Source organism: Odontomachus brunneus, unplaced genomic scaffold, assembly GCF_010583005.1.
Source record: "Odontomachus brunneus isolate Ranch 3 - 2012 unplaced genomic scaffold, Obru_v1 Obru_scaffold_041, whole genome shotgun sequence".
Taxonomy (NCBI): Eukaryota; Metazoa; Arthropoda; class Insecta; order Hymenoptera; family Formicidae; genus Odontomachus; species Odontomachus brunneus.
The window spans coordinates 134,946-162,749 of record NW_022639491.1 but is presented as its reverse complement, the minus strand read 5'-3'; the positions used below and the strand labels follow the sequence as shown (position 1 = coordinate 162,749).

The window sequence follows — 27,804 nt, the reverse complement described above, 5'->3', positions numbered from 1 at the left end:
AAATCGATAAACAGCACGTCATCCTATCTCAAGGTAAATATAGACGCGTCCTCATAATAGTATTAATGAATATGATTACACAATCTGCTTTGAATTATTGAGTCGTAGAACTATCAAATATGTTGACCATAAAGCGATAAATAACCATCGGCTTTGATTAGAATATTATGTAATATCCAATTTTGATTACATATTAAGTTCCGAAATTAGAATGAACAAAATGTGCAGAATACGATACACACATATTTATATTATAAATAATTAATTGGCATTGGTCTATTTATTTTAATAACGCTTTTTATTTCCTATTTCCTCTTTCCTTCTTCACTTTCACGCTCAAATATACATTTGTTTCGCCGCAAACGCGAGAAGTTTAACAAAAATTAACAAACCTTGACATTTTCCTACAATATTCGTTTTTAATTAATTTCCATATCAAAATGCTATGCTGACCGCAAAATATGCGGATATAAGGATAGAGAATTTAAGATCATTCTCTTCATTCTCGATTTCCTAGCGCGTTTCTTGTAAATCGCGCAGCTGAAATTACTTACACAAACAAAAAATGCTTGCATAAGAATTTACTCGGCAGAGATCATGTGAGGTCAGTATTAATTATTAATGACGCATTTATCCTAGACTTCAGCTCAAGTCTCTAAAGACAGTCGATCAATAGACACGTTCATGCATACTTGTAAGTATTAAGATTGAATGTACTATGCCATCGAATTTCGGTATTTAATTCAATTGCCTTTCATGACACGTGTTATTTTAATATATGTTAAGCTGTTAACTTAGAAGGCTATTAATTAATCTTTATATATATATATATATATATATATATATATATATATATATATATAAATGTAAAAAAAAATTTACACATATATATATGTGTGTGTATATAAATTTTTTCTCACATTTTCTTTATAAGCACACAGAAAAAAATTTGTTTAGATTAACCAAATATCTGGCGAAATATAAACAAGCCAGTTGAAGTTACTACAGTTCTACTCAAGTTAACAATTTCTGGTTAATCAGAAGGAAGATACATGACAGTGTCGAAATCTGGTTAACCAGAAATGTTTAATGGACTAGAATCTTGTTAACTGGAACAGAGAATATTGATAACTTCAACTAAATTTTAGTTTCATATTTCACTAGACATTTAGTTAATCCAACCAAATTTTATTTTTTGCACGTGTTCTATACGTTCTTGTTTGCGTTATCTATATGTATCTTTGTTATTATATAATCGAGCACAGTCGTAAAGAGAAATTTGAAATTATTTGAGTTTATATATTTAAATTGCAACGTAATGTTATTAATATTATGTAATTTCTGTTTGCCGTGAATTCTCAGCGGCCTTCTTTTGATCGTGTGATATCTGATATCGTTAGTTTGAATATCTCGCATCATAAAAAAGTCTGCAAAAAAAAGAAAAAACTTTATAACACACATAACCGACGTAATAAGTGTGTTTAGCTAGAATAATTGCTGTTGTCAACGTCTGAGTATTGGAAATAGTGAATGGGTTTGCAACGAGGATACACGACAATCGGGATTATCGGAAAATAGTGAGTCTGCACAATAGTTACAGTTCAGAAATAGTGACATAACGTGATAGACGCATGCATCGTGAACTATCAGGTGAAGTGATTCAGGAACTATGGCTAGCACGGTAAGTACCAATCGTGGTATACTTATTTTTCTTAACACATTTGTTACCGCCATTTCATTTGAGATCGTGCCTACTACTGCATTTTTTAAAATAATGGTGTAAAACAGACTTAACATATTTATTTGTTACCAAAGAGGAGAGGACCAATTTATTAGGGAAACGTTCCCCACTATCTCATATTTGATTTCTTTTTTTTTACTCAATTCTCTGTAAGACACGCTTATTTTAATAATATAAATATAGAGAAAAATATTTTACTGTCACACATCTACGATCTACTAACGAACACGTTAATTTGTTTATGCAGACATAGAATAAAAAATTGCTGTTGTCGCATGTAAGTCACGTTGAATTCACGCGGTTGTTGAAATCAATATATTACACGTATGTGATTCTGCCATTGAACGTGTTAAATAACAACAATAAGACTGACACAAAGAAAAGATAAGCAGTGCAATTTAAAATGTAAGCGAATTGGCCAATTCGCATTCAATGGTCGCATTATGAAAAGAATCAACGAGAACGTAAGACCATCGTGTTGAAATCCTTGACTGTGATTGATCGACTTACTTTTCTACCTGAGTCTTACTGCTTGCAATTTTTTTCGTGCCTCTTTAGAAAAACTTGCAGTCGGTTGACATTCTTGCATAGATTCGTCTAGTGAATTCTTTTCGCGATGACGGTGACTTCTCGAAGATCAATGCTAAACTTTATCATAAACATGACACCTGTCTCAGTAATCTGTTGACGTAAGAAATATAAGAAGTGGCAATGTTACAGCGGTGATAATTTTCCGCCAACGGATAAGAGATAATGATTTAAATAGTCGGTCTCCAGTAATCAAGATTACGATAGACGATAATCAGAAAATTAATACGTAACTGATGCAAAAAGAGGACATTTCAGCCACTTTCAAATCATATATATATATATATATATATATATATATATATATATATATATATCACATGACCTTTTGTATTCTCTTTGAATATCCGATAGATTTTATCCCGATAGATTTTAGATTTAAATCCCGAAGAGTCGAAATATATCAAAGAAGCTTCTACTGAAAAAAAATCTAAACAATTAAAACTATTTATTCAGTAGCTACTATATATAAAATAACGTATTTACTTATTACTTATATCAATATATTACAATTCGATATTTTCCACCAACCAAAAACAATTTTTTTAAGTGAAAAACTATATATATATTTCTTTTAAACTGTAGTTAAACAAAAATAATTACATTTGAGTCAATATGTTATTAGTACTCAGAAAATAAATAATTTTTGTTTCTTACGTATTTTTTTCTTTTAGTATATTTTACAGTCGCGAAATAATGTAAAATAATATATAAAATAATATATATAAAGCAAAATTTTTTTATAATCTCGCTAACTAATATGTGAAAACGTTATATTATCAATGTGGAGTATATATTATGAACGATCACGTAACTTGCGCTCTCGGCGAGAAAGTAGAATAGCGTGCGAGAATGTGGAAGAGAGGGGAAGGTGGGAGTGAAAAGAGAAGAGAGAGAAAGAGACTCAGGAAGATATCTCGATTTCCTACTTTCCAAATAGCAAGTTACTAATAGTAAAACATACAAATGTACGCACACGTCGAGTACTTGGTAGTATAAATGTGATAACTCGACGAAAGACACGCGATCTTACATGAACCGTTATGTTATTTGTAATATTTTTAAAACCACATATGAAAGAAAGACTTTACTTCACATTTTCTTGCTTCGAGAGAAATCTTTCTCGATTACGTCGTTTCAAAAGCGTCCTAAATGTGTATGTCATTTCCATTTTTAGGAAGAAGTGATGATAAACATTCCAATAGATGATACTAATACTCTAAAGGCAGAGAAGACAAACGACAACGACGTTTGCCTCATTGACATTGAAGAATCGACTACTTCTGAATCGTGTAAGTAGCCTGTTCGAGTTACTATATAACTAATTTTATTTAAAACTAATTTTATTTAAATCCTAAGAAAGATAAAAACTTTGATCAACAATATGAAAAAAATACGTAATCGTTTGATCACACTCTATGAACGTCGAAGTTCAAGAACTGTCTCATATCTACTGCACACAATGCAGTTACCGATTAAATTTTTATTAAAGCAAAACCAAAAGCTCGACGTACGGATCTTCTATTTATGTAGTCTTATTTAACTCATTAATTATTATTTACTAAAATTAGGTACACTATTTCAATCATGTTTGTTAAGTTAAAGAAAGATTTAGTGAAACTAGAGATTTAGTGAAACTGTCAGAGTTTGTATGATATTTTTCAAGCCTATAATTAGAATTTGAAGATGTAATTTCAACATCTGATGTTAAATTAGGTGAGATATGAAATAAGTTATCTACTGTTTCATAAAAAAACATTTATAAATCTAAATTCTTTATGTCTGACATAGAAGAAGAAAAAACAAGATAGAAATCTAATTCCAAAAGTTGTTCCTAAAGTTGTTTTAAATTTGACTAGCATTAAGAAAAAAAAAACATCGAAATTAGTTCAAATTTTGAAGTTGTAGTCTTTTTTGAAATATAAAATTTTATTTGACCCCACTGTGCGCCGCCACGCGGAAAAACATCTATTCCAAAAAAACTACATCAATAACATTGTTTAGTAGCAACTAAATTATATTATTCTCGGAAAATAGCAATCGTAAACACATAAATCTGTCACGCAATTGCTTATAAATAATGAGCAATTTTGTAGTTATTTGCTAGTCACGACTGTCATATGTTCTATACGCTGTAATACATACAAAGTCTTTAATTTAATCAATGCCTTTCAAACACAGTTTGAACGTTTCCGAGTTGCACGCGTATCCGGTTTCAATTATATCATAATCATGTATAATCAAGGTCAAGTTTCTTTCCAGCTGAACTGTGTAGCAATTTTTGTCGTTAGAATGAAACATACGTATGACCTAGCATTGAAGATAAAAAAAAAAACGAAATTCTAGTGCAGCACTAGTTCAGTTAAAGAGGACATAAGACCTAATAAAGAAACAAAAGTCATGTTTTAAAACAGCAACGTGTAACATGACGTACACTGCATAAATATATTTTCGACTTGAAAATGCCTGAGGCAGAACTAGAATCATCGTCACGTGCACATTGAAACTACAAATACGTTTGAATGACGTAGTTGTCAAGTTCTTTATGATATAAAAGTTGAAACATATTTAAACTATGAAAAATTCTTAAAAATTCTAATTCACAAAGAGTGATCTGCGATGTGATAAACGATGTGACCAGCCCGACAAAATTATAAAATCTGAAACAGTCTGAAGGTAAGATCTAAATATTGAAAGATACTACGTCGAAACTCGAGAATTAGCTAGCTTGAAAGTGAGATCTGAACATTGAAAGATACTTCGAAAGATACTGATACGAGACGCGAAAACTTACTAAGTCCGAACAGAAGAGACAGAGAAAGAAGATTGGTTGAATCAACATGACAATGAGAAAACTAAACACGTTGGTTTGAAGGCAACAGAATTTCTCATGACTCAAATTTAGTTCTTAAGAATCAGACATTCTTATTTTCTTTCAACCAAGACGCATTTAGGTGTATTATTGACATTTTAATTCGACTGATTCTTTTTCTTCGTATAAATACCCAAAGTATAATTCTAAACTAACATACATTATGTATTACATATATTACGTAAACATTATACATATATTAGTCAAATTCGAAACTGGACGATTACACGACGTCGTTAAGATATTACACTAAATGGAGGTGATAATTATACTATTTATTTTTCTCAGTTAATCAAGTATAAGATAAAGAATTTGAGAGACACTGTTTTAAATTCCGAGCTATCCCCGCCATCATCATTGCCATCGCCATGGACAGCGCGCCTTTCGCATTTGGTTCGCTTAATCTGCTTATTGACGACACAGTCCTGAATCCTAGAAGCTCGGAACAACACGGCCGGCTTATCGAGCCGGATGCAACAGCAAATCGGCGATAAACACTTGATCGTATTGAATGAATATCCTATTTTGTTCTTATCATCGATTATCGGATAATTATCGGATAATTATCCTTCGATTCGTGCATTAGTAACAATAAAACTTTGCAATTTTATTTTTCCACGATATGTGGAACGATTCTGTGAACACGTCCAAAGAAGATTGTGTGAAAGTGCATATGCAGCCAACGCAGAACGATCATAACGACGGTATGTCTTTGTTTAAGAGATTGCTCGATTAATTTTACAGTTATTTCACCTTTATTACTTTATCGAACATAATCATAGCACGAAAGATTTTCGATCCAGGAATATTAAACAGAATATCTAAGTTCTATGACATTATCTTTCATTAATAAAATTATTCATTAAACTGGCTTATTAATTATTCATTAAACTGGCTTATTAATTTTTCTTAGTTAAAATATCGAGGTACCTACAATTTAAACTGCAAGAAATTATTATCTTCTTCAAGATTTTTGCTAAGGAAAAATTAAATTGTTCAATATTTCATATCAAAGAATCTGCTATTACACAGAGAGAATTATAAAATAAAAATTACTATAGAATTTTATAACTTAGGAACGTATATCGGCATTCTCTTAATTTATCATTTCACCGTTTCATATGAGCTATTTATATTTTAAGAACTAATTTATTATTAAAAAGTTTACTATGTTCTTTAGCGAAATAAATTCTACTCTCTCAGTTTACTGCGTACTGATAAAAAACGTAGTAAAGTTGAAAAGATTTTATATATAAAAAAGCTATATTCTCTCTGTGTACAAAATAATGCGACAAAAGTAGAACATTCTGTGTATATTAGTTACATATTTAAATATCAATATTTAAAGACCAATCATATAATGTGTAATTAATTATATAAACATTAAATCTTATATGTAATTAATTACACATTAGATATAACTAACCTTTTAATAAATTCTAAAGAAAGTTTTAATAATACCCTCACGTCTATCTCTGGAATACCTGTTCTAATACCAGAACCAAGTCACGCAGAAGTTTAATGTCACGCAGGAAGCCTACTTGTGGTTAGAGTTACGAAAAATTAAATATTAAATAACAAATAATGGAATACATTGGAAAATTAAATGTGTTTTACAAACGAATTGCATAAACTTGGAATATGAAACTCTAATGAGGAAAGTGATCAGTAATAAAAAACCTTTCTTTGTTTTTGCCGTATATGTGCGCGCTTAGAAATGACGAACAATTTTTCAAAACGTATATACCTTTCAAGATATGTGTATCCGGAAAAAAGTTTATATATGATCATATGGAAATATATATATAATTGTGTATAAATTTTATCCATATATGTGACCTTACATATTACCATATCTTACCATATCAAATTATATATGTTCATACGTAAAATAAATTGTTGAATAAAAAGGAAAATATAATTTAACTGAATTAAACGTCAGCATCATGGCCTACCATAAACATTAGTATTTATTTCAATTATTTTTACAATAGCATTCTTTTCAATATGGATATATATAATGATATATAATCATATATAGCCATATATGAACAAAATCCATATATGAATATTTTCCCGGATATATATTATTCATAAAGGGAAAATTAATTATTACGGATATACATGAACGATTTTTGTAAAAATTTAGTAGAATAATAAATACAAACAGTAAATACAGAAATATCAGTAGAAATATCTTCATTAATTTTGTTAAAACTCGCGTATTTTGTACATTCTGCGTAGAAACCGATCATTGGAAAAACTCACTCTCATACCGGTTTCTTTACAATCCTGTTTAAGTGCAATAAGTTTAAAACATGACATTTGATTGTGATATTACTTTAGTCTGCTTAAACTTACTTTATGTAAGATTAAAGATAATACGCATCATACACACAAAGAATCTATTATTAATATTAAAATTCTACAATATTACCAAACAATTTGGTCTACAAAATAAATAAACCGGCAAATTATTTTTTTATTTATCGAACTTATATATGTTCACTATCGTAGCAATGCTGTATACGTGAAAACATTATAAAAAAAGTGTATGAAAGAGGTAATTTTCTTCAAAGTACTCAAGTTCTACATTTAAAAATACATAAGATATATTGGAGTTACGATATTAAACATCATAAAATATTGAATTGATTATTTTTCGGGAACAGCTGACCATAGATCGCGATTAAGATGAGCGCGAAAGTAACCTCCAAAGACCAAACTATTACATAGGACATTCGTGAACGCGCGATACGACGATTAAAACAGAGTTAACGCTCATTTTCTTTTATACTCATTCGCACATTCATCGTTTTAACTTTTTTGTTTTAACCTTTTCGACACCGGAAACGTGACCTTGGGCTTTTCCGAATTTGACCCGTCCATCCGCCGATAAGGTCGTTTTATAGTTGCTAAGTCGATAAATATAAATTAAAGAAATTAACACGAAACTGTTTAACATATGCGCTGGCGAACAATAACCTCGCGGTGACTTTATTCTTTCGTACGTTATAAAGAAACGAGAAAAACGCGCAGAACGAGATAGTCGCTCATTAGTGAGTTTTATTTTTTGCATTGAAAAAACATAATTTATAGCTGACGTTAGGTCTCAGCTGACATTACGTCAACTACGCAATTATAGCTCGTGTCCGCAATAAGAAATAATCTCAACAAGAATGTTAATGAAATTCTTCAGATTTTTAATTTCAAAAGAATAATCGAATAGCGAAATATTATTTGTAGCTTAAATACAAATGTAACTTACTGGTATCAAGTCGTTATCGCGAATAGACATAAAAAATTCAACACAGCGTGGAGGATGATTGTTATCAATAGAAGGTGGAACAATATAAACAATAACAATATACTTATAACTATAATATATAACAAGATACTTAACAATATCAAAAGCATAGAAGCACAAGCAATAGCAAAAATATAGAAGAAAGGAATACGTGATATTCCGATATTTACCAAATACACATAGAATGTCGTAAATCGCATTAGAAGTTGGACGAGGTAACGGCACGAAATGGAATATCGTGCGCGGAAAGATTCACTGCGAATTCACGAAAGAAATTTACTTCCACGTCCGGGAGAAAGTGCGCGTTACTTGAAATCCTCTACAGAAGGAAATGTACGACGTTTAATTTGATAACAGTCGTCGTCTAGAGATCTCACCTGACGCCACCCTTCACTTTCATCCAGAACGCGTAAGCGAATTTCCCGTACGGCGACATTACCGCTACGGCGACCGACAGATGGCGGTTTAGACTAGTTGTGGCGGTTTTCAAGCAACAACAACGTTCTATTCAAGAACGCCAATTCTGTACCATTTAAATTGTTGCTATTAACTCTATCTCACTTTTCTATGTACTGCCGTATCCACGTAATGACAGAAAATTCCAGATGGTGCTACTGTCTAGTTGGTTTACTTACCGATATATACAGATTATAAGAATCGAATATATTTTATATAATACGTATGTTACATAACAGTTATATTATTGAGTAGAAAATTAACATGTACGTTATATTCGCTGTGTGTAACGTTGTATTTGCTGGGAGTATACTAACGTTAGTTATAATTTCCCATTCAATAATATAATTGTTACATAACATACCACCCATATAGCACAAATATCCGAAATACATCCTAGAGACATCCCAGAGATATCACATTGTCTCTGGAACGTCTCTGGGATGTATTTCAGATATCTGGTGCTGTATGAGCATTATATTGCATTTACATTGTTGAGTGAGAAATTATAACTAACAATTATTATTTGATGTTTGCTGGGAATATTTATATTCATTATATTATTAGTGGCGCCTGGCAACCTTTTCAACTAATCGTGCATCTAAGTGCATAAGTTTATTTACAACAATTGTTTTTAATATACGTATCAATTAATTTATATTAAGTGATTTTTATCTCAATGGTGTATATAAAAACGACGATGCATGAAATTAATCCCACACAGCAGAAATGTCCCGAATATATCACAGGGATATCTTCCTCCCCTACAGATATTGAGATATCTTTATAATATCCCTGTGATGTATTCGAGACATTTCCGCTGTGTGGGATATGACATGTCTTCTTGATGCATATCGTTTCAGCTTATTACGCTGTCATTTACCTGCATCACTGAGATTAAGATTAATTTAATAGAAAGTTACCGTTTGGAAAATCAAACGATCGATGTAAATAAGTGCAATGAACTTATATTACGATTACTTTTAAGTTTGTCACGTGATTAATCAATTTTTCTATATGTATGCATTATGCAGTTGTAAATTCATCTGGATGAGTCATTGGCCGCGTTCAGCAGAACAAGTGATCAGTAAGCGCTCAGGGAGCTCTTGTATATGATTTGGCATATTCTTTTAGATCTCCAACTATACTCCAATCAGATGCAAGAGCTCACTGAGCGCTTACTGATCACTTGTTCTACTGAACGCGGCCATTGGGTGCGTTCAGAAGACACAACTGTTGCACAACAGTTGAGTAATTACTCAACGTAATTGGTCTAAAGTTAGGGATCTAACAGTAAGGACCAATAATTACTGACCGCTCACTGATCAGCTATGTTTTCTGAACGTAGCCATTGATAGATCGATCCCACACAGCAGAAGTGTCCATATATATCATAGGGACATCCTAAAGATATATTTGGGATATGTGATATCTTCAAGATATCCCTATGATGTGTATTTGGAACATTCCTGCAGTATGGGATGACATAAGGTGACGCATAAGGGCTATCGCACACAAATTGACATAACTTCATATGCATAGCATAAGATCGTATGGACCAATGAGCATCGAATATTAAGCATCGAACACCAATATGGCGACTTAATACTCGATGCTCATTGGTACATACGGTCTTATGCTATGCATATGCAGTTGTCAATTTGTGTGCGATAGCCCTAAAGGACGCCCTTATAGAAATATCATACTAAGAATCATTGATAATTACTTATTTTCAGTATTAAAAATACTGGATAATAAGTAATTATCAATGATTCTTAGTATGATATTTCTATAAGGGCGTAGGCTATAGATTTTAAATAAACAAATAGATTAATAATAGTTGAAAACAAAAGTCCAGTGTTTTCGATCATTTTCAATCTATGACTAATGAATTTATTCGATGCTTAAGAAGAAAAATTTGATACATTTTAAGAAGAAAAATTTGATAAAGTGGACTTTCAATTTTTTTAAATAAAAAGATATCTATCTTGGGTATTCGACCTTCCAAGGAATTCATTATGACTAACACATGTTACTGCTTGTCTAACTGATTTATTAAAATGCATATAATTTGAATAGTAGCACTTCTACACATGTAAACTCGGTTGGTTCAACTTCACATTTCCTTTTTCGTTAACTTTTAGTATGGACAGATCATGAGATCATTTTCAGAATCGTCGACCGGTTCAACAGGAATTTTTTAAAAAATGCCACGATTTTTCAGCGTAAAGACCTGTTTCAGGCAAACTCGCGCGCTGATAATTGCATAAAAAATCAAATAGTTCTGCTAATAGTTTTCATTCAGCGGTAACTTTACATTTAAAAAGTAATAATTATTTTTTCTGTTAAAACCCATACCGGACTACAGATATAAAAATTGGATTGAGTCGAAATTTAATCAATTAAAATAAAAAAACCAACTCAAATTTAATAAACTTTGCTCTGATTAGTTAAATTTCAATCGAATTCAATTCCTAATTCATGTGCCCGAATTTATAGTCAGATCTTATATTTAAGGCCTTTTTAAGTTCATATTCAGATGCTCTACGGATCATTTTATTGGCTACAGATCTGAAGATGAACTTGAAGAGGCCTCACATCCCACACAGCACAGAAGTTTCAAGGAACTTTCAGAAAGGTTTCAGAAACATTGAACCCTTCTGAGATCTTCCTGAAATCTTTCTGAAAACTTTTTGAAACTTCTGTGCTGTGTGGGATATAAGACCTGACTATGAATACGGGCATTATTCTCAGTAAATAAGTTCTCCTCATTGGATCATCGACTGCGTTTCGACAAACGACGTATAATAGAACCGGTCTAAGGTTCTTCGCACAAGACATTCGTAACGCGTTATGGCTCCTGCGCACAAAACGTGTAAATGACTGCCATGTGACAAGAAGCGACACGGTAGCCAATAAACTTCTAGCTCTTATGGAAGAACAGCACGTTGATTGGCTACCGTGTTGCTTCTTGTCGCGCAGTAGGCATTAAGCGAGGTCTACGATAGAAATCATAGAGTCGTAGAAATTGACTATTCGTGGTCGATTATTCTTCTCATACTCGATCACGATTGGTCAATTTCTACGACTTACGACTTTACGACTTCTATTGTAGACTCCGCTTTACTGCCCACTGTCAATCTCATTGTAAATGGGCCTTTATTCCCATTGCGTTCGTTCCCATTGGGTGCGTTCAGCGAACTCAAGAGTTGCACAACAGTTGAGCAATTCGTCAATGTAATTGGTCTAGATTTAGGGATCTAACAGTAAGAACCAATAATCGCTGATTGCTCGCTGAGCGCTTTTTTCGCTGAACGCGCTCATTGTGAATAGACCATACGGTCCTTAAATCAGACTATTGGCGAATTCAATTGAAAGCACCAGTGCGCACATAAAATAAAACTCTATAAACATAGCTGAAATATAAGAATAAACTATGAGTTAACTTTAATGTGCACTGGTGCTCATTAGTGCTTTCAATCGAATTCGCCATATGAATACCGATCATTTTTAGGGCGCACCACTTTTTTATTGATAACACGAACCGTACATGTTCATATCGAAATAGCCTGTGATCAGTAGTCTGTTCTTTTCAGCTGCACTGCTGAACTGGTGCAATAAGTTAAAGTGAGGAAATATATATTTGTCTCACTTTAACTTATTGCACCAGTTTAGTAGTACAGCTGAAAAGAACAGATCATTGTTCTTTTCAGCTGCACCACTGAACTAGTGCAATAAGTTAAAATGAGAAAAAATATACTTGTCTCACTTTAATTTCTTGCACCAGTTCAACAGTACAGCTAAAAAGGACCTTCCAATGTGTGAAGTATCTGCGCATATGTTGGTAATGCATGGCGTATCTCGCAAAATCATCCCCCCTACTTCCTGTTTCTCTCTCTCCACTTCTCGGTAAAGATAAGAGCGAACATAATCATGTACTGTGCTCTTTGCTCCTTTCATTATGCTCTCGGACTTGGCGCGTAGTGTGTCGTATCGCGTGTACGCTTGCCGATGATTGTACGGTGACCGAAGTGCCAAATACTCGACCTATCGTTCCTTTGTCGAATCTGATAATCGTAGAGTGACAACCGGAAGAGCCATTAGGTTGCATCGCTATGGGTAAGGTGTTGTCTTTGCAATTTTTACTGTTTTGTGTTGCATGCGTAATTGCCGTGGCCTCGCATTACGCACAAGGCTGCAGAAATAAACAGGAATCGACCAGATTTACGACCATATATCATTGAACGTGCTCCACTCGCGGCTGTATTGTAAACTATATTTCTTTAGCTTCCGTTGTCTCGGAAATGTCAAGTGTATGAGCGTTACTTAGTACTCTCGTTTAAGATTTAAATTAAGAGCATATTTTTCTAATCTCTTGGTATATAAGCTAACTAACAGTTAAATTATGTCTATTTTTGACAGATATTTTAAGTTAGACAAAGACGCACGTGATTTAACTATTAATTAGCTTACCAAGAGATTGAAAAAATTGGTCTTTAAATTCAGATTAAAATTTAATTGATGGTAGAAACAGCACAAAAACAGGATGATATAAGAATAATGACAATTCTTTTCTCGTGATGTTTTCTTAACTTCTTATCGTCATGAGTTATTATTTTTCATGAGAAAGCATAAACAAAGTCGCTTGTTTAAAAAATAATATGCTTATGCTGTAGTTAATAGATAGATATAACAACTTTAATCCTCTACAGGTCACTGTAATTTTAAAGTCACTCCAGTTTCATCATTATTTATCTCCAATATAAATATTCTTCATATCTTGACTCATATGATACATATGACACATAAAAGTCACAATATAACTGCCTTTTTATTTTAGTAACTGCTCAATGTGACCTCAGAGGCCTATTTTGGGAAAATAAAAAGTTAGAAAAGTAAAATTTTATCTTATATGTGTGAAGTACTTTAGTTTTAAACATCCTATGTACATGAAACATTTTTTAAATATGAAAAATTAATTTGGGCAGTAGAAGGTTAAAATATATTATTGAGAGTGCAGTATGAGTTTCTTGTGGGAAGCTCTAGAATAAGATAACTTAATGTGTTAGTTTTTCTGCCTTTCTGTTTATCTTTATCTTTTTTTTATTACCTTTTATCTTTATTAATTTATAAACCCAGTAAGCAAATGTCAATTTTGTTTTTCCAAATTATCCACTTTGGAAAAAAACAAGACTAACAATTTACTTGCTGTTTTTACAAATTGGATTTATACCACTTTTGGATTGAGATAAGAGTTTGAGATCAAATGATAATATTAAATTTTGTATGAAAATAATGTTTAATAGAAAAACAGATTGATGGTAGATATAAGAAATATAAAAATAACATCAAAAAATGTTTGTATGCTATAGTCCTACTCTGAACCATCTAAAGATGGTTTGCTAAAGCAGACAATAGTATAAGCAATGACAAAGTGAAAAAAATTAGAATAATATAACAGTCATTGTTGAAAAGAGTCTATGTAAAAATCATATTGGTGATGCAATTAACTATTAAATTCATAATGAACAGATTTTGGTACTCCTTGCATTTTATCATTAAGCCAACAACGGTTACTAACAATTTGTTTTTTTATTAAAAACTATATTGGCACGGTTTCTTATTAACATTTGATATTATTAAAATGTTAAATAATTAATCTCTTGGTATACTTGTAAAAAAGTTTCGTGATCAAATATTAAATTTCTTTTAATTTACTTAAACTGTCGTATTTTTTTTATTACGCTCACTCATAGCAAATACAAATACAGATCAAAGTTTGACAAATCGACTAATTTCGATCTTTGCTCACTTTGTTTCGATTGGTATAATCCCAAAGTTCAATCCGCAATTCTTGATTTCCAATATTTAATCAGATGCTGACTTAACAGTTATAGAATTTATAATATAGCGCCTTTTAAACGCTCGGAAGCGTTTTAAGAAACCGCAATTTCTGTCAATTTATTGGCTCTTCGTGTTCGTGGGCTAAACTATGTTTATTTGTAATTGTCAAGCATTTCGCTGAAAAAACAAGCTGCAACCACAAAAGATTGTTAAGTGATCATAACTTTAGGCAAAAGTACTAATGTCTTGACATGTACCTAGTCCTGGACATTCTTTTCTTTAGATAAAAATATTTAAACTTTCAACACAAAATATATATACACACACACACACACCCACACAAGTATTGAATATGTAAATATATTCTATATCAAAAATTTAAATATTAGTATTTAAAAATCAAATATTAGTATTTAAAAACCAAAATAATAAGAATGTCTAGATTTAGGTACATGTTCGGAAATTGATATTTTTATTTTAAGATGTAAAAAATATGGTGGCGACGACATGTGCCTATCAATATCGAGATTATTCTTTCTGATGTCAGGCAAATTATCATTAAAATATTTTCTCATATTGTTAGATGGTTTTTGGTCAAGTGGAATTGGAAGAATCGAAACTCTCTCGCGTGTTAGTACATTAGATTTCTCGTTGGATCGTTAGATCACCTCAGTTTCAGTCTATATATGAGTAAAAAAGTCGATTACATAACATTTACGACTAGACTCCAGTTAACGTTTAGATCTTCACCTTGACTGAAAGTTACACTGACAATGTATGTATCTTTATATTACGCTGTTTATATCAGGTGGAACACGTTCGTGTGAGGTCATTCCGTTTATTGCATAAACCGATTTAATCGTGTTTTTTCCATCGCTTTGAATGCTTCGCTTTGAATGGCTCAGCAGAGAAAGCTGCCTTGCAACTATTAAATTCGCGAATCTGATTAGTGTATGCTCTTAATCTTGGCTGTATCTAAGAGCTGGTCAGATTCACAAATTTTACAATAGTTGCAAAGCAGTTTTCTGCACTGAACGCAACATATTTTTCTGCATCTATTTCCTCCCGAAGAAGTTAATAACTTGTTAATAATTAAATAACTAGTTCAAAAGTTAATAATTGATTTCCAAGTCACATTTTCACTAAGATTTAATCTATAATATGTGCTCTTCTTTTTGTTTCTTGTTCATTATCTTTTTTTTGTTAAATATTTATGTCAAAAGTAGATTAAGAGAAGGCAGCAAGTAACAAAGTTCATATTACTTTGGTTTTACTCACGATATGTTATCAAATGCACATGTGTACGTGTGATAACTTGATATTCAGTATCGTAATTTTATACGCGATGAGCATCTTAATTAACAGTTGTAAAAAAATCATTAAAAATCGACTCGAGTACAACGTATAATGTGGAGTTAATTAGGATGCGTCGCGCATGTGCGCATTTAAAAAATTATCGTTGCAATAACGATTCAATTTTTTGGACCGAAGGCCTATTTCCATTTGCAATAGTTTTGAACATGTTGACAATTTTACAAGATCGATCTAACTTTTACCAAAGTAAAAGACGAAGTTAGATGAATGATAAATCAGATGAGAAATTATAATTAAACTTATTTAATTATAATTTCTGATGAATTATTATGAAATTATAATTAAACTTAATTAATACAATATAGAAGGCGTCGTTAAATGATTTCAATGCTAATGAAATCCGTGAATTTAATTATTTCATTTCCCGTTTCTACGTTTAATCTTTTCTTTTTGTTCTCTTAGCAAACTTTGTATCTAAAGCCTCTGTTCTGCTAAAGTTAACAAGTCAGTTTATTCTTATATTCACGGCTTTTTGTGTCGTACACTTTGTAGTATTCTTAACGAATTGTCGAATATAGTGTAATTATATGACTGACGTCAGCTCATATTTGGTCTATGACGAATCGTTATTGAGATCTTAGTAACACCTTTGGAAAATAACATCTGTTATCTGAAAGTCCAATTTCTCGCTACAAAACAAACTTAGCGACATATATGACTCCTCGGAAGAAAAACACTTCAAATCGTCATGGACATTGGGTTTAAGATTAAAGTAACGTATCATATTCATTTGAAGAGTCGGCGTAATTAAGAATTTGTCTTTATTAGTTTCGTTTTGCTTTCGCTTGACGATGTGAAATTAAAACAAAGGCAAATATCTAAATTAGGCTACGTTCAAGTAGGATATCTTTAATGTGTCTCTTAGGTCTCTTAGATCTTTTAGGTATATTGATAGTTGTTATTTTAAAATTATCTCAAGTGAGATACAGATTTGAATTCAGAGTTAGATAAGAGTTTTTCAGCGGAGTTGCGACTACAGATATAAATGTCACATATATCATAATTCAAGTGAAAAACTTGGGTCTAACTCTGAATAAAAATCTGAATATTTCACATGAATCTAGTTTCAAATGGCAACTATTGATACAAGCTTAAAAAACTTAGAACCGATTTCTGAATTATATTTTCTCACTAGAGTACTAAGAGTATAAAAAATATACGTATTTTCTGAATTCTTTTTTGTGACGTTAGATATCTTGTATGTCTCGTAAACAGTGCTTATAATGTTATTAATATCTCTGAGAACGATTCAAATTTGTATCAAACGAAAACGCTATACTAATACCGCATATAGCAGTTGTACAAAGCAGCCCGTAAACAAGCTTAAATTTATCAGTACGATCGCTGTTTTCATAAAATTCAGTTATATTTATATAGGATGCACCTTCACCTCTTGCTTTAACAAAAAAACGCTCGTGTGTCTCTTATCGATATGTACATTTAATTTACATAAATTCACCCGTTATTTAAATAAAGTTTAATTTTAACTGACCTGTCTCCGTTGTACGTGAACTAAGTTAAGAATTTAAAATATTTCTTTGTTGTAGCGCATACTAACGGCAAGCATATTACGAACTACAGTGACGTAAGTAACATACTTATTATGTACAATTTTACTAGTCGTTCTTGCACTCGACCGCTTCTGGTCACCGATAAATTTTTCATTCGAACTGTTACATTACTGTTTGGACGAAGCAAAATCAATACTCTCGCGGCTTCTCGAGCGTTTGAATCAGATAAGAATAAAATAAGAATTAGCATGAGTTGATAATAATGTTATCTATTATTGCAGTTGGTCCAACAAACACGGGATGTATACAACAGTGGCAAAACCAGACCGATAGAATGGAGAATAAAACAACTAAAGCAAATCTCGCGTATGTTAAAGGAGACTATGGCGCATATCGTAGCAGCGTTAGAGACGGACTTACGTAAAGTATGTTTACGTAATTTTAAGAAAAAAGGATTGCACATTTTATATAATCTCGGTACTACTTTTATTAACATATCTCGACTGATTTTCTAGTCTAAGTTCGAGTCGTTTATTGCGGAAATAAACTTCGTACTACAAGATATTAAATACACGCTCATGCATATTAAAGAATGGGCGGCAACGGAAAAAGTGAGTATGATGGTTAGTTAACATAGTTTCAATATCATGCGTAGTTTAATTATTTCATTTTGCCTTCATTTTTTTTCAATTGAGCTGAATGCGCAGTATAAAATACAAAATACTTGAAACGCGATCTGTTGCAGCCATCTAAAGGATTAGCGTTCGTTTTTGACTCGGTGGAAATTCGGAAGGAACCTTATGGAGTTGTGCTGATCATCGGCGCATGGAATTACCCTCTTCAACTGGCATTGAATCCTCTGATAGGTGCAATTGCAGCTGGAAACTGCGCGATCCTGAAGCCATCCGAAGTGGCGCCGGCTACATCGAAATACTTGTGTGAGACCATTCCAAAATATCTGGACACGGTATGTATAGCCGTTTATTTGTTTCATTTAGGAAAGGATAATCATTTAATTGATTGTGCTTCTTACAAATAGGAGTGTTACCATGTGGTAGCTGGAGGAATCTCCGAAACGACAGAGATTCTCAAACAACGTTTTGATTACATCTTTTACACCGGATCTACGGCGGTCGGAAGAATCGTGCGGGAGGCTGCCAATAAATATCTCACGCCTGTTACATTGGAGCTGGGTGGCAAAAGGTAAGAAAATGATGCAGCAAAGTCAATAAAAGCGACGTACAATCGCGAATCCAAAGATTGGCATATTTTTCCTTGTGCTTTGAAATGCAGTTAACGTATAATGGAAGAAAATTTTTTTTTAGAAATTCTCAAAAGACGTTTTATTTGATGAAAATTATCGAAAAAAAAGTGTGTTAACTTTTATGGACAAAGCTCAACTCGTTTATATTCCCGAACCAAAATGTCTCAATTTGAATAAAGTTGTACTGAATATTAACGATTTGCAGTCCTGTATACATAGACATGACGGCGGACATTGAGATAGCGACGAAACGCATTTTGTGGGGCAAATGCATGAACAGCGGTCAGACTTGCATCGCTCCCGATTACATACTGTGCACACCCGAAGTGCAGAACAAATTCATCGAAACAGCTAAAAAAGTCCTGACGGAATGGTATGGTGAAAATCCGCGAGAAAGTCCCGATCTCGTACGCGTAATCACGGACAAACATTACCAGTGAGTTTTGTGACACATCAACAATACAATTGATTCGATTATGTGTTCTTCTCAGTTTTTCTCAGATGACATTCGTAAACACTTGAAATCGTTTCAGTTATATTTAACAAAAATTCAACGTAACAATTTTTTTCTACTTTCAGACGGCTTATCGATTTATTAAACAACGGTAAGGTCGTTGTAGGCGGTAATGCAAATGCTACAGAGAGGTTTATCGAGCCCACGATACTCGTTGATGTCAAACCGACGGATCCTGTTATGCAACATGAGATTTTTGGCCCGATATTGCCAATAATAAATGTTAATAACGCGTACGAAGCAATTGAATTCATCAATAATCGGTAAGTTTGAATACAATATATGATTTACCTTACAATCGAAGCTCTAATATCGCGGATTGTATAAATTTATTATAGATATTGCGTGCCTTAAAGTCTGGTTTTTAATCAATTATTCAGGCATCCATATTCATCTCTTGTACAACCTATTTCTTAATTAGTACTTATTAATTATGTTGCGATATTTCTTATTAAGGCTTTGCTATTTCTGGGACCATATTGGTTTGATGACGTCAGGTGCGAGAAATGACATACCGAAAATTCCTTGCGTTTTATTGCTTTATTTTTTACTTTTTCCTAAAGAACCAAATATTTTCTTAATCCTGAAATCTGTAAAAAGTACAGTTAACTTCGATATCTGTCTGATATATCAGCCAGCATCGTAAAATAATTCCTGAAATAATGCTACATTTTTCGACTGTCACGGTGGTTTGACAGCTGAAATACCAGCCTGTATGAATACATTTAATTTCTCGATTTTCACACTGTATCACCAGTATCACTGAGTTTGCTGTACATTTTACGGCTGTGAGGATAACGATAATATACACACTTCACGAAGAAACTGAAAAATAACCCAATAAAATGTAAGTAATTTTCCGAGGTGTCAAGCGAGGTCTAGCGTGAGTCTGGCCTATTGTCAGCCAATCAGTTACACTGACACGGTTACTTCGTGTTCTCGACACTGCTAGGTGTCACCGTCAATTCAGACTTTCTGCGGCGAAATAGAAAAGCTTTAAGGCTCCTGGCCCCTCGCATTGTCTATTTCTTTTTTAAAGACATTAGAAGCGACAAAATGCATGCTAAAAATTCTTGTAAAATATGTTGAAATAAAAATATATCCATAAAATAACACTTTGCAATCAATTAAACAAATGTATAAGATATTTTGTACACTCCCCTTTTGTTCTTACAAATTACAATAATTTATTGTAAATTTATCTGAATGCGAAGAAATAGGTTAAGAAGATGAAGTGTACGTTATGTTAATTTACCACAAACTATTAATTATTAAAGCAAAAGAGGAATGCACGGGATATTTCACAGATTTATTTAATCGATTGCAAGTATCATTTTATAAATATATCTTTTTATTTCAACGTATTTCGCAAAAATTTTTAGCATTTTCTGATCTCATTAAAAAGAGATAGACTATACGAAGGGTCAAGAGCCTTAAAAATCAAGTCAGGAAGTTCTAAATTATTTTTTTCTAAGATACTTAACGAATTAATGATTCTTTCATAAAATTGATTCAAATATTTTTTTACAAAAGCTTTTTTTACACGAACCAAGTTCGTGAAGCGTACGCTTTCTTTTTGCTTAGTAAAATGCGCAGCAACGTAACGGTAGAGCACATACTATCGGATGGCTCACATAGTGTACAACCATGTTAAAGGCGTTAATTGACTAGATTTTATTTAATAATCTCTACTTTATTAAATATCACAGAAAAAAAGTAGTTTGGCTTGATTTTTAATAAGGAATAAAGTATTATGATAGTTAATAAATGCTAATTCAGGAATATCCTATATATTATTTCAGCCAATAAGAATTTTACGTCGTTAATATTCACGTAAATATTATGTTTAGAAAAATGTTTTCAGTTATATTCTTTCTCTCATCTTACATTTGTATCTCTTATATGTATAATTTGACTTTATTATATGAAGGAATATCATCAAATTAATGAATATTTCGTACCTAGTGAACATCCACTTGTACTATACATATTTTCGAACAACAAAGGAATGCGAGATCTCTTCGTTGACCAGACTCGTAGTGGAGCGGTATGCGTTAACGACACATTAATGCATTTTGCTGGTGAGTCTAGATCAAAGTGACGATAGATCTCGCTACAATTTTATTGTTACTTAATGTACTAATAATCTATGGACTTGATTGAATTTATCTTACAATCTTTCTTCTTGTATCTCTATAACTAATATTCACAGTAACATTATTCAATTTCTAGAAATTTTCATAAAGTTTGTATCAAACTATAGGCGCGTTCGAAAACCCCATCCGGGTGCTTCTCCTCTCTCTTTATCTCACTCCTGTATCTTTCTCACTTCAATGCAGCGAGTACACCTGAATAGAGTTTTCGAACGCACGCCAGATATATTAGAATCCGAGAATTATAAATTTGAGATTAGGAGTTGACTAATCAGAATGAGATAAATTGAGATTGAGATTATCTTATTGAATCTCAGTCGCTAATTCGCTTTGAAAATCTTCGATTTTTAATATGAAGTTTGATACAGGTTCAATGGATACTTTTAATATTTTTTAATATATTTATGAAAAATGTATGTAATATATGGAATGTTTGTGATATATATGTAAGCTTGTTTAGGAAATGATGCTTGTAGTCATGTGCATGGATACGCAAAAGAATTCTTTTTTTTTATTTTATTGGGCTAATGAGGGTGTAGGGAGAGAGAAAAATCCTGTTTCTTTTTATTTTTCTTTTATGTTTTCCCTATGCTTTTCTTTATTTTTGTTTCTTTCCATCTTAAATAACTATATATCACATTTGTTCTTCTTTCACAGTTTTTTATGGTAATTTGAGTGTTGTTACTAAAAAATAGTTAATTTAATATTATAAAATGTTGCAACTTAATGCTTCTTAGATAGATTCTGAAAGATATATATATTTTTTTTTCTTTATAAGCAATTGCATCACATACCAGCTTTGTACATAACTTATAAACAAAAGACTTTACAATAGAACTGTGTAATCTAATACATTTAATATTTATTTGATAAATATTAAGCTGATATCTCGAAAATCATCATAATGCTATAATTTCTATAATAATAATGAATATCTGATCAGAAAATTACCATCCTATCGATTATTTGACAATGAGAGTAGATCATTGAATGTAGCATACTCATCAACAGAAAACAGTAACATATCTATGTAATAGAAACGCAATATTCCAAATTGTAGAAGTAATTATAAAATTGCAATATTAGACTTGACTTGACGATACTACAACATGATGTAGCAGATACATTTTTTGTTACTATGTATAATATGGTTTATTCCAAAGAGACAACACTGACGTTTTTACGTTACTTCTTTGATACATGTAGAGAAAGGCCATTAGCACTATATATGTTTAGCCAGGACAAAAAGGATATATCACTGTTCATTGATGTTATATCTAGCGGCAATTTTGTACTTAATGACACATTAATGCAAATGACAGGTATTATATATTTTATAGTTACATAGTGCCTTTGTAAGATTAATGTAATTTTGCTTTTTATTAACAATGCTTCAATATTATGTATTGAGAGTTGTAATGTGTAATAAATTAGACTATACTATATATATGGTTGTGGATGTACTAATATTTTTATACAGCTATTTTATAGTCTAGTTCTGTTGCGATAATTCTAACATTGTATTATTACTGTAGTATTAATTTGATTATCCATGTCTATTCCATTGAACATGTCTATTGCAAATATAATATTTAATTACATCTAAGTTATATACACACACACACACACATATACATACATACATATATGTATATATACATATAAATGTTGAATAATATATATTATCATATTCATTATCATATGTTTAAAAAATTATATTATTGTGTTATTTGTTCCACAGTTGAAACCTTGCCTTTTGGAGGTATAGGAAACTCTGGTATGGGTGCCTATCATGGAAAATATTCGTTCGATACGTTCACGCACAACAAGGGCTGTTTGTTCAGAACGTTTAACAAATTGGCAGAAAATTTGGCTACGTTAGTGAACTTTTTCTTATATAAATGCTCTCTCTCTCACACACACACACACACATACACATCTATCTCTATGTTATATAAAAAAAAATATATATATATATTATAATTTTTTTTACATACACAATATGATATATATACATATATATATATATATATATATATATATATATATATATATATATTTATATATATAAAATAATATTTTAGTTTGCTAACAACTAAATAAGCATGTTGTTTTTCACACAGGTGTCGTTACCCACCATATTCTGATACCAAACTGAATATACTGCGACAGTTACTTGAACAAAGAGCAGGTATACCGGGTCTGAAGTATTTGCCTTATTTACTCATGTTCGGTTTTGGAGTGCTCGCTACGATCGGATACAAAGCTTTATCAAAGGTACAAAAACGAGTTATTTAATTTTATATGATTTATATGTCGATTTAGATATATCACATTAGAAACAAGTTATGCTTTATGTAAATTGAACTAATAAAACAGTTCGTATATGCTGCATAATTATGAATGGAATATAACATATGTGATATATAATAACGTGAGTGCGGGAAAAACGAAAAATGAAACATCCTTCGAATAACTAAATGTTCAAGGAACATAAATTTAAATATTTAATCACGTAAGTGCCAAGGAATTTTTCTTTGTTCTATATATAAAATACCATCGAGCGCTATAGTGCTCCTTTTTTTTGTGCGAGAAAACTTCTAACAAGTGTTATTGCACTTTTTGTCTTTCACGATTCTATGATTTAATATTATTATGCAATTATTATTTAACGTTTGACAGCAATATTGTAGTATAGAGTGTTTACGATAATTCGAGTTTGACTTAGTACGAGTTAGTTTTACTAGGGCCGAAAGATATGATAGGAGCACAAGCAGCTATCTAGTATCTTCATTATTCATGACAATTCAATGCTGTCCGATAAATCGAGTAGAGTAGAGTAGAGTTAGACCGGTATTCATAATCCGATCTTATATTTAAGATATCTTCAGTACTGTCTTAAGATGTCATGAACCAATTACAGAGCCGTATTCGCATCTTAAGACATTACTTAAGACGATCTTAAAATAAGATTCGACTATGAATACTGACCTTAAAACCTCCGCACAAAACATCCGTAACATGTTTACAAGTTTACGGATTTCTTTATACGTTGACTTAAGTTTAATTTTTCGTACGAGTATGGCCATTGCATTGTCAGTACTTAACATAACGTAACATGTTACGGATGTGCTTGTGCGTTGGCTCTGAGGGTAGTGTAGCGAATAGTATATGTATAAGAATTAACCCGGGAGTGTATGAGTCATTTCGACCGAAATATATTTAAGCACATATATGTGTAATAATTAAGTAATAATTAATAAATTACCAATCCAATTATTAAAAGAAACATAATAATAATTAAAGGAAATAATTTTATTATATCACTATTTTTTCTTTTTCTCATCTTTTTTTCTCTTTACCATTTCTATATCTAATATGTTTAGGAAACATATTAAACTTATTATTATACATATGTGAATATATTAAAAATAAAATCATAATATTTTTAACTACATTAGTAAAAAGTTCTTTTAGTTTAATAAAGTAAAATAAAAATTTCTTACTTCTCTCGTTTTACTTTGATTAACTTAAACATTGATTTAATAAACTTAAAAATTTATTTGATAAATTTAGAAATAGAGAATAAATCTTCTTGATTTAATGACGATATTAAAATTATCACATTATGTATTGTTTCAATAATTCAAGTATTAATTTTAATAATATCGCTATTGAATAAAGAATATATACTCTAATTACGCGTGCTGTTGAAAATTTTATTGATTCAACAAAAAAAGAAAGAACCGTTCGTCCAACTACGATGTCGGAAAGACAATAGACGTTCGCCGACACATCGAGCGACGCTGACGCGGCAAAAATAAAAGACTAACGTTAGTAGGCGCGCTATGGTCTTTTAGACCGACTGCTAAAAACGTATCAAATTTTACATAGAAATAAGCGCGTCTACGCCGTCTACTTCTATGCTATACGAGAAAACATCAAAGAAAATTTACGTAAAAGCAAAAATACGATAATGTCAATGGATTAGATGATATAAGTAGAAAACGAAAAAGTACGGGGAAATGATCGATACGCGCCCACTTCCGGGTTAACAATATCAAGTAAGTATAGTTTCGTAAAATATGTAACAATAATATTACAAAACAATGAGTTTTTACATTATAGAAAAATTAGGAGTTAATAGAAGCATTATAGAAAAATCTTCTAACATATGTTAGAAAATTGGCAACACAATCTAAACAGAATATCTTAGTTAATAATAGGTTTCTATTTTTGGATATTTCACAAATACATGATACTTTTCATAATTTAGTTCAGTGCTCCTAATTTTTCTATGATGTAGTAACTCATTGTTTTGTAATATTATTGTTACATATTTTACGAAAATATATATTGATATTATTAATTCTTATACTATTCGCTACGCTCCCCTAACTCTATTCTATTCGATTTATCGGACATCATTGAGTTGTTATGAATAATGAAGATATTAGATGCTTGTACCCTTATCATATCTTTTGGCCTTAATAAAACTAACTCGTACTAAGTCGAACTCGAATTATCGTAAACACCTATAGTAGCATAGCTTAATTTATTTTACGAATACATTAACGATAGTCGTACCGCCTTGGCATTTGTGACACTTTTAATCGTGTATTTATATTATGATCCTGTACAGCATTTAAACGTTTAATATTTATTTGTTTTGCTAAAATAAAAGATTCTGAAGTCTAAAAAAACAAAATATCTCAAGCTTCTTAAAGATCTTAGAATATGCTTCAAGATTAAAAAGCCTAAAAAAAAGATAGGACATCATACTTGATAGGGATTTTAGAATATCTTTGAATATATTCTTGTCTACTAAAATATCTTTCAAGACTCATACATTCACACTAATATTCATAATATTTGCTCATCCAATTTTTGATCATTTATTTTGAACGCACGCGCAAAGAACTATCGCATTCCAATAAATAAAATGTTAGCAGTATGCTGGCAGATTGGCAGCAAGTTCGATCTCACAACAAAACCAACAGTTATCTGTGTCTGTATTAAGTTTTAAATTAAGTCCATGTTCTGGCGACAGAATCTACTCGATTTCTGCAGTCAATCTAGACTATTATAGGTTCTCCTTGTTTGCTGCTACCAATCTGTTAGTATAGCATCTTAACAAACTGTTAGATTTCTGGCAACAATTTGATATCGTCAGATAGAACAGATTCTGTGTGAGATTTGTAGTCTTTCCGTGTCATCAAGATTTATATAGCAGACTTATATACTTTATAGCAGACTCTGTTCAGAATCTGCCCGCGCTGGTTGGCATATCTAAGATAACATGCATATATGTATGTATATTTGCACAGATGTACATTATTATTATATGTTCTTAATAACTTTTTAAACGATAATTCTTATTTTTGCATATTTTGCCTCCTTTTCATCAGCCACTTTTTGATAGTTGTATTGAGTGACACAATTTATTACGTCGCGATAATTCGTGATACAAAACTACACTTCGCGTAAAAGTATCACTTTGCGCGCGTGTTTGAGTCGTTTGATAGCGCAAAGCATGCCCATCAATCGTCAGTCATCATGTACGATAAAGAGGGCGAGAGAACAAACGTGAGTATTGTTGCAGGAATATAACTACCCGGGAGAGGAGTAACTACTTGGCTTATATGACTCGGCATTTTATTAACGAAAGGCATGTGCAAAATACATTTATCTCAAATATTATGTACAACAAAGCATGAATATTTTTGTACTATATTTAACTTTCTACACATTGTATTTATAGTAAGTGCATTTATTACACAAATAGATATATTATACAAATCTATTATTATAATATATTACATAAATATATTGGATTTATTGGGAAAAATATCAAAGGGGTTATCTCCTCGCCTATAGGCAGGAATTTTTGATTGCAGTATCTAAAAGTTAGCTCTGAATATATATTGTATAAAATATTAGATAACAGATTAAATCTTTAATTTGTACGTATGTATATATTTTGTTTGTGTATATTTTTTCTTTCATTTATCATTATGTTTAATATAATTTATCATTATGTTATATTAAAATATGTTCAGCTGTTTCTAAAAACTTTTTTGAAAATTAAACTTTTCAACCTCAAAAAGATTTAAATTTCAATTAGCTCTCTCTCTCTCTCTCTCTCTCTCTCTCTCTCTCTCTCTCTCTCTCTCTCTCTCT

The 27,804-nt window shown here is 31.5% G+C and overlaps 1 protein-coding gene across 3 annotated transcripts; it reads left to right on the top strand.

Annotated features, from left to right (window-relative positions):
* Window positions 1-628: 628 nt before the first annotated feature.
* On the top strand, window positions 629-27,598 carry LOC116844375 (aldehyde dehydrogenase, dimeric NADP-preferring). Of its 3 annotated transcripts, XM_032815814.1 has the most exons (14): window positions 629-694; window positions 1,486-1,681; window positions 3,507-3,621; window positions 17,730-17,767; window positions 17,975-18,118; window positions 18,209-18,304; window positions 18,439-18,660; window positions 18,733-18,896; window positions 19,163-19,393; window positions 19,537-19,734; window positions 21,437-21,552; window positions 23,366-23,501; window positions 23,748-23,901; window positions 27,227-27,598. In XM_032815814.1, exons 2-14 carry the CDS (start codon window positions 1,670-1,672, stop codon window positions 27,251-27,253), a joined length of 1,653 nt encoding a protein of 550 aa, XP_032671705.1. In that variant the 5' UTR covers window positions 629-694; window positions 1,486-1,669; the 3' UTR covers window positions 27,254-27,598. The 3 variants fall into 3 exon arrangements, with proteins under 3 accessions (XP_032671705.1, XP_032671707.1, XP_032671708.1); XM_032815816.1 differs by lacking the exons at window positions 629-694; window positions 1,486-1,681; window positions 3,507-3,621 and adding an exon at window positions 5,629-5,905; XM_032815817.1 differs by lacking the exons at window positions 629-694; window positions 1,486-1,681; window positions 3,507-3,621 and adding an exon at window positions 12,856-13,083.
* Window positions 27,599-27,804: the final 206 nt, after the last annotated feature.

Excerpts from the sequence above, each read along its gene's own strand:
- LOC116844375 (XM_032815814.1), top strand. Across the intron at positions 3,622-17,729 it reads ATCGACTACTTCTGAATCGT|CGCATACTAACGGCAAGCAT; the intron begins GTAAGTAGCCTG and ends TCTTTGTTGTAG. Across the intron at positions 18,661-18,732 it reads TTCCAAAATATCTGGACACG|GAGTGTTACCATGTGGTAGC; the intron begins GTATGTATAGCC and ends TCTTACAAATAG.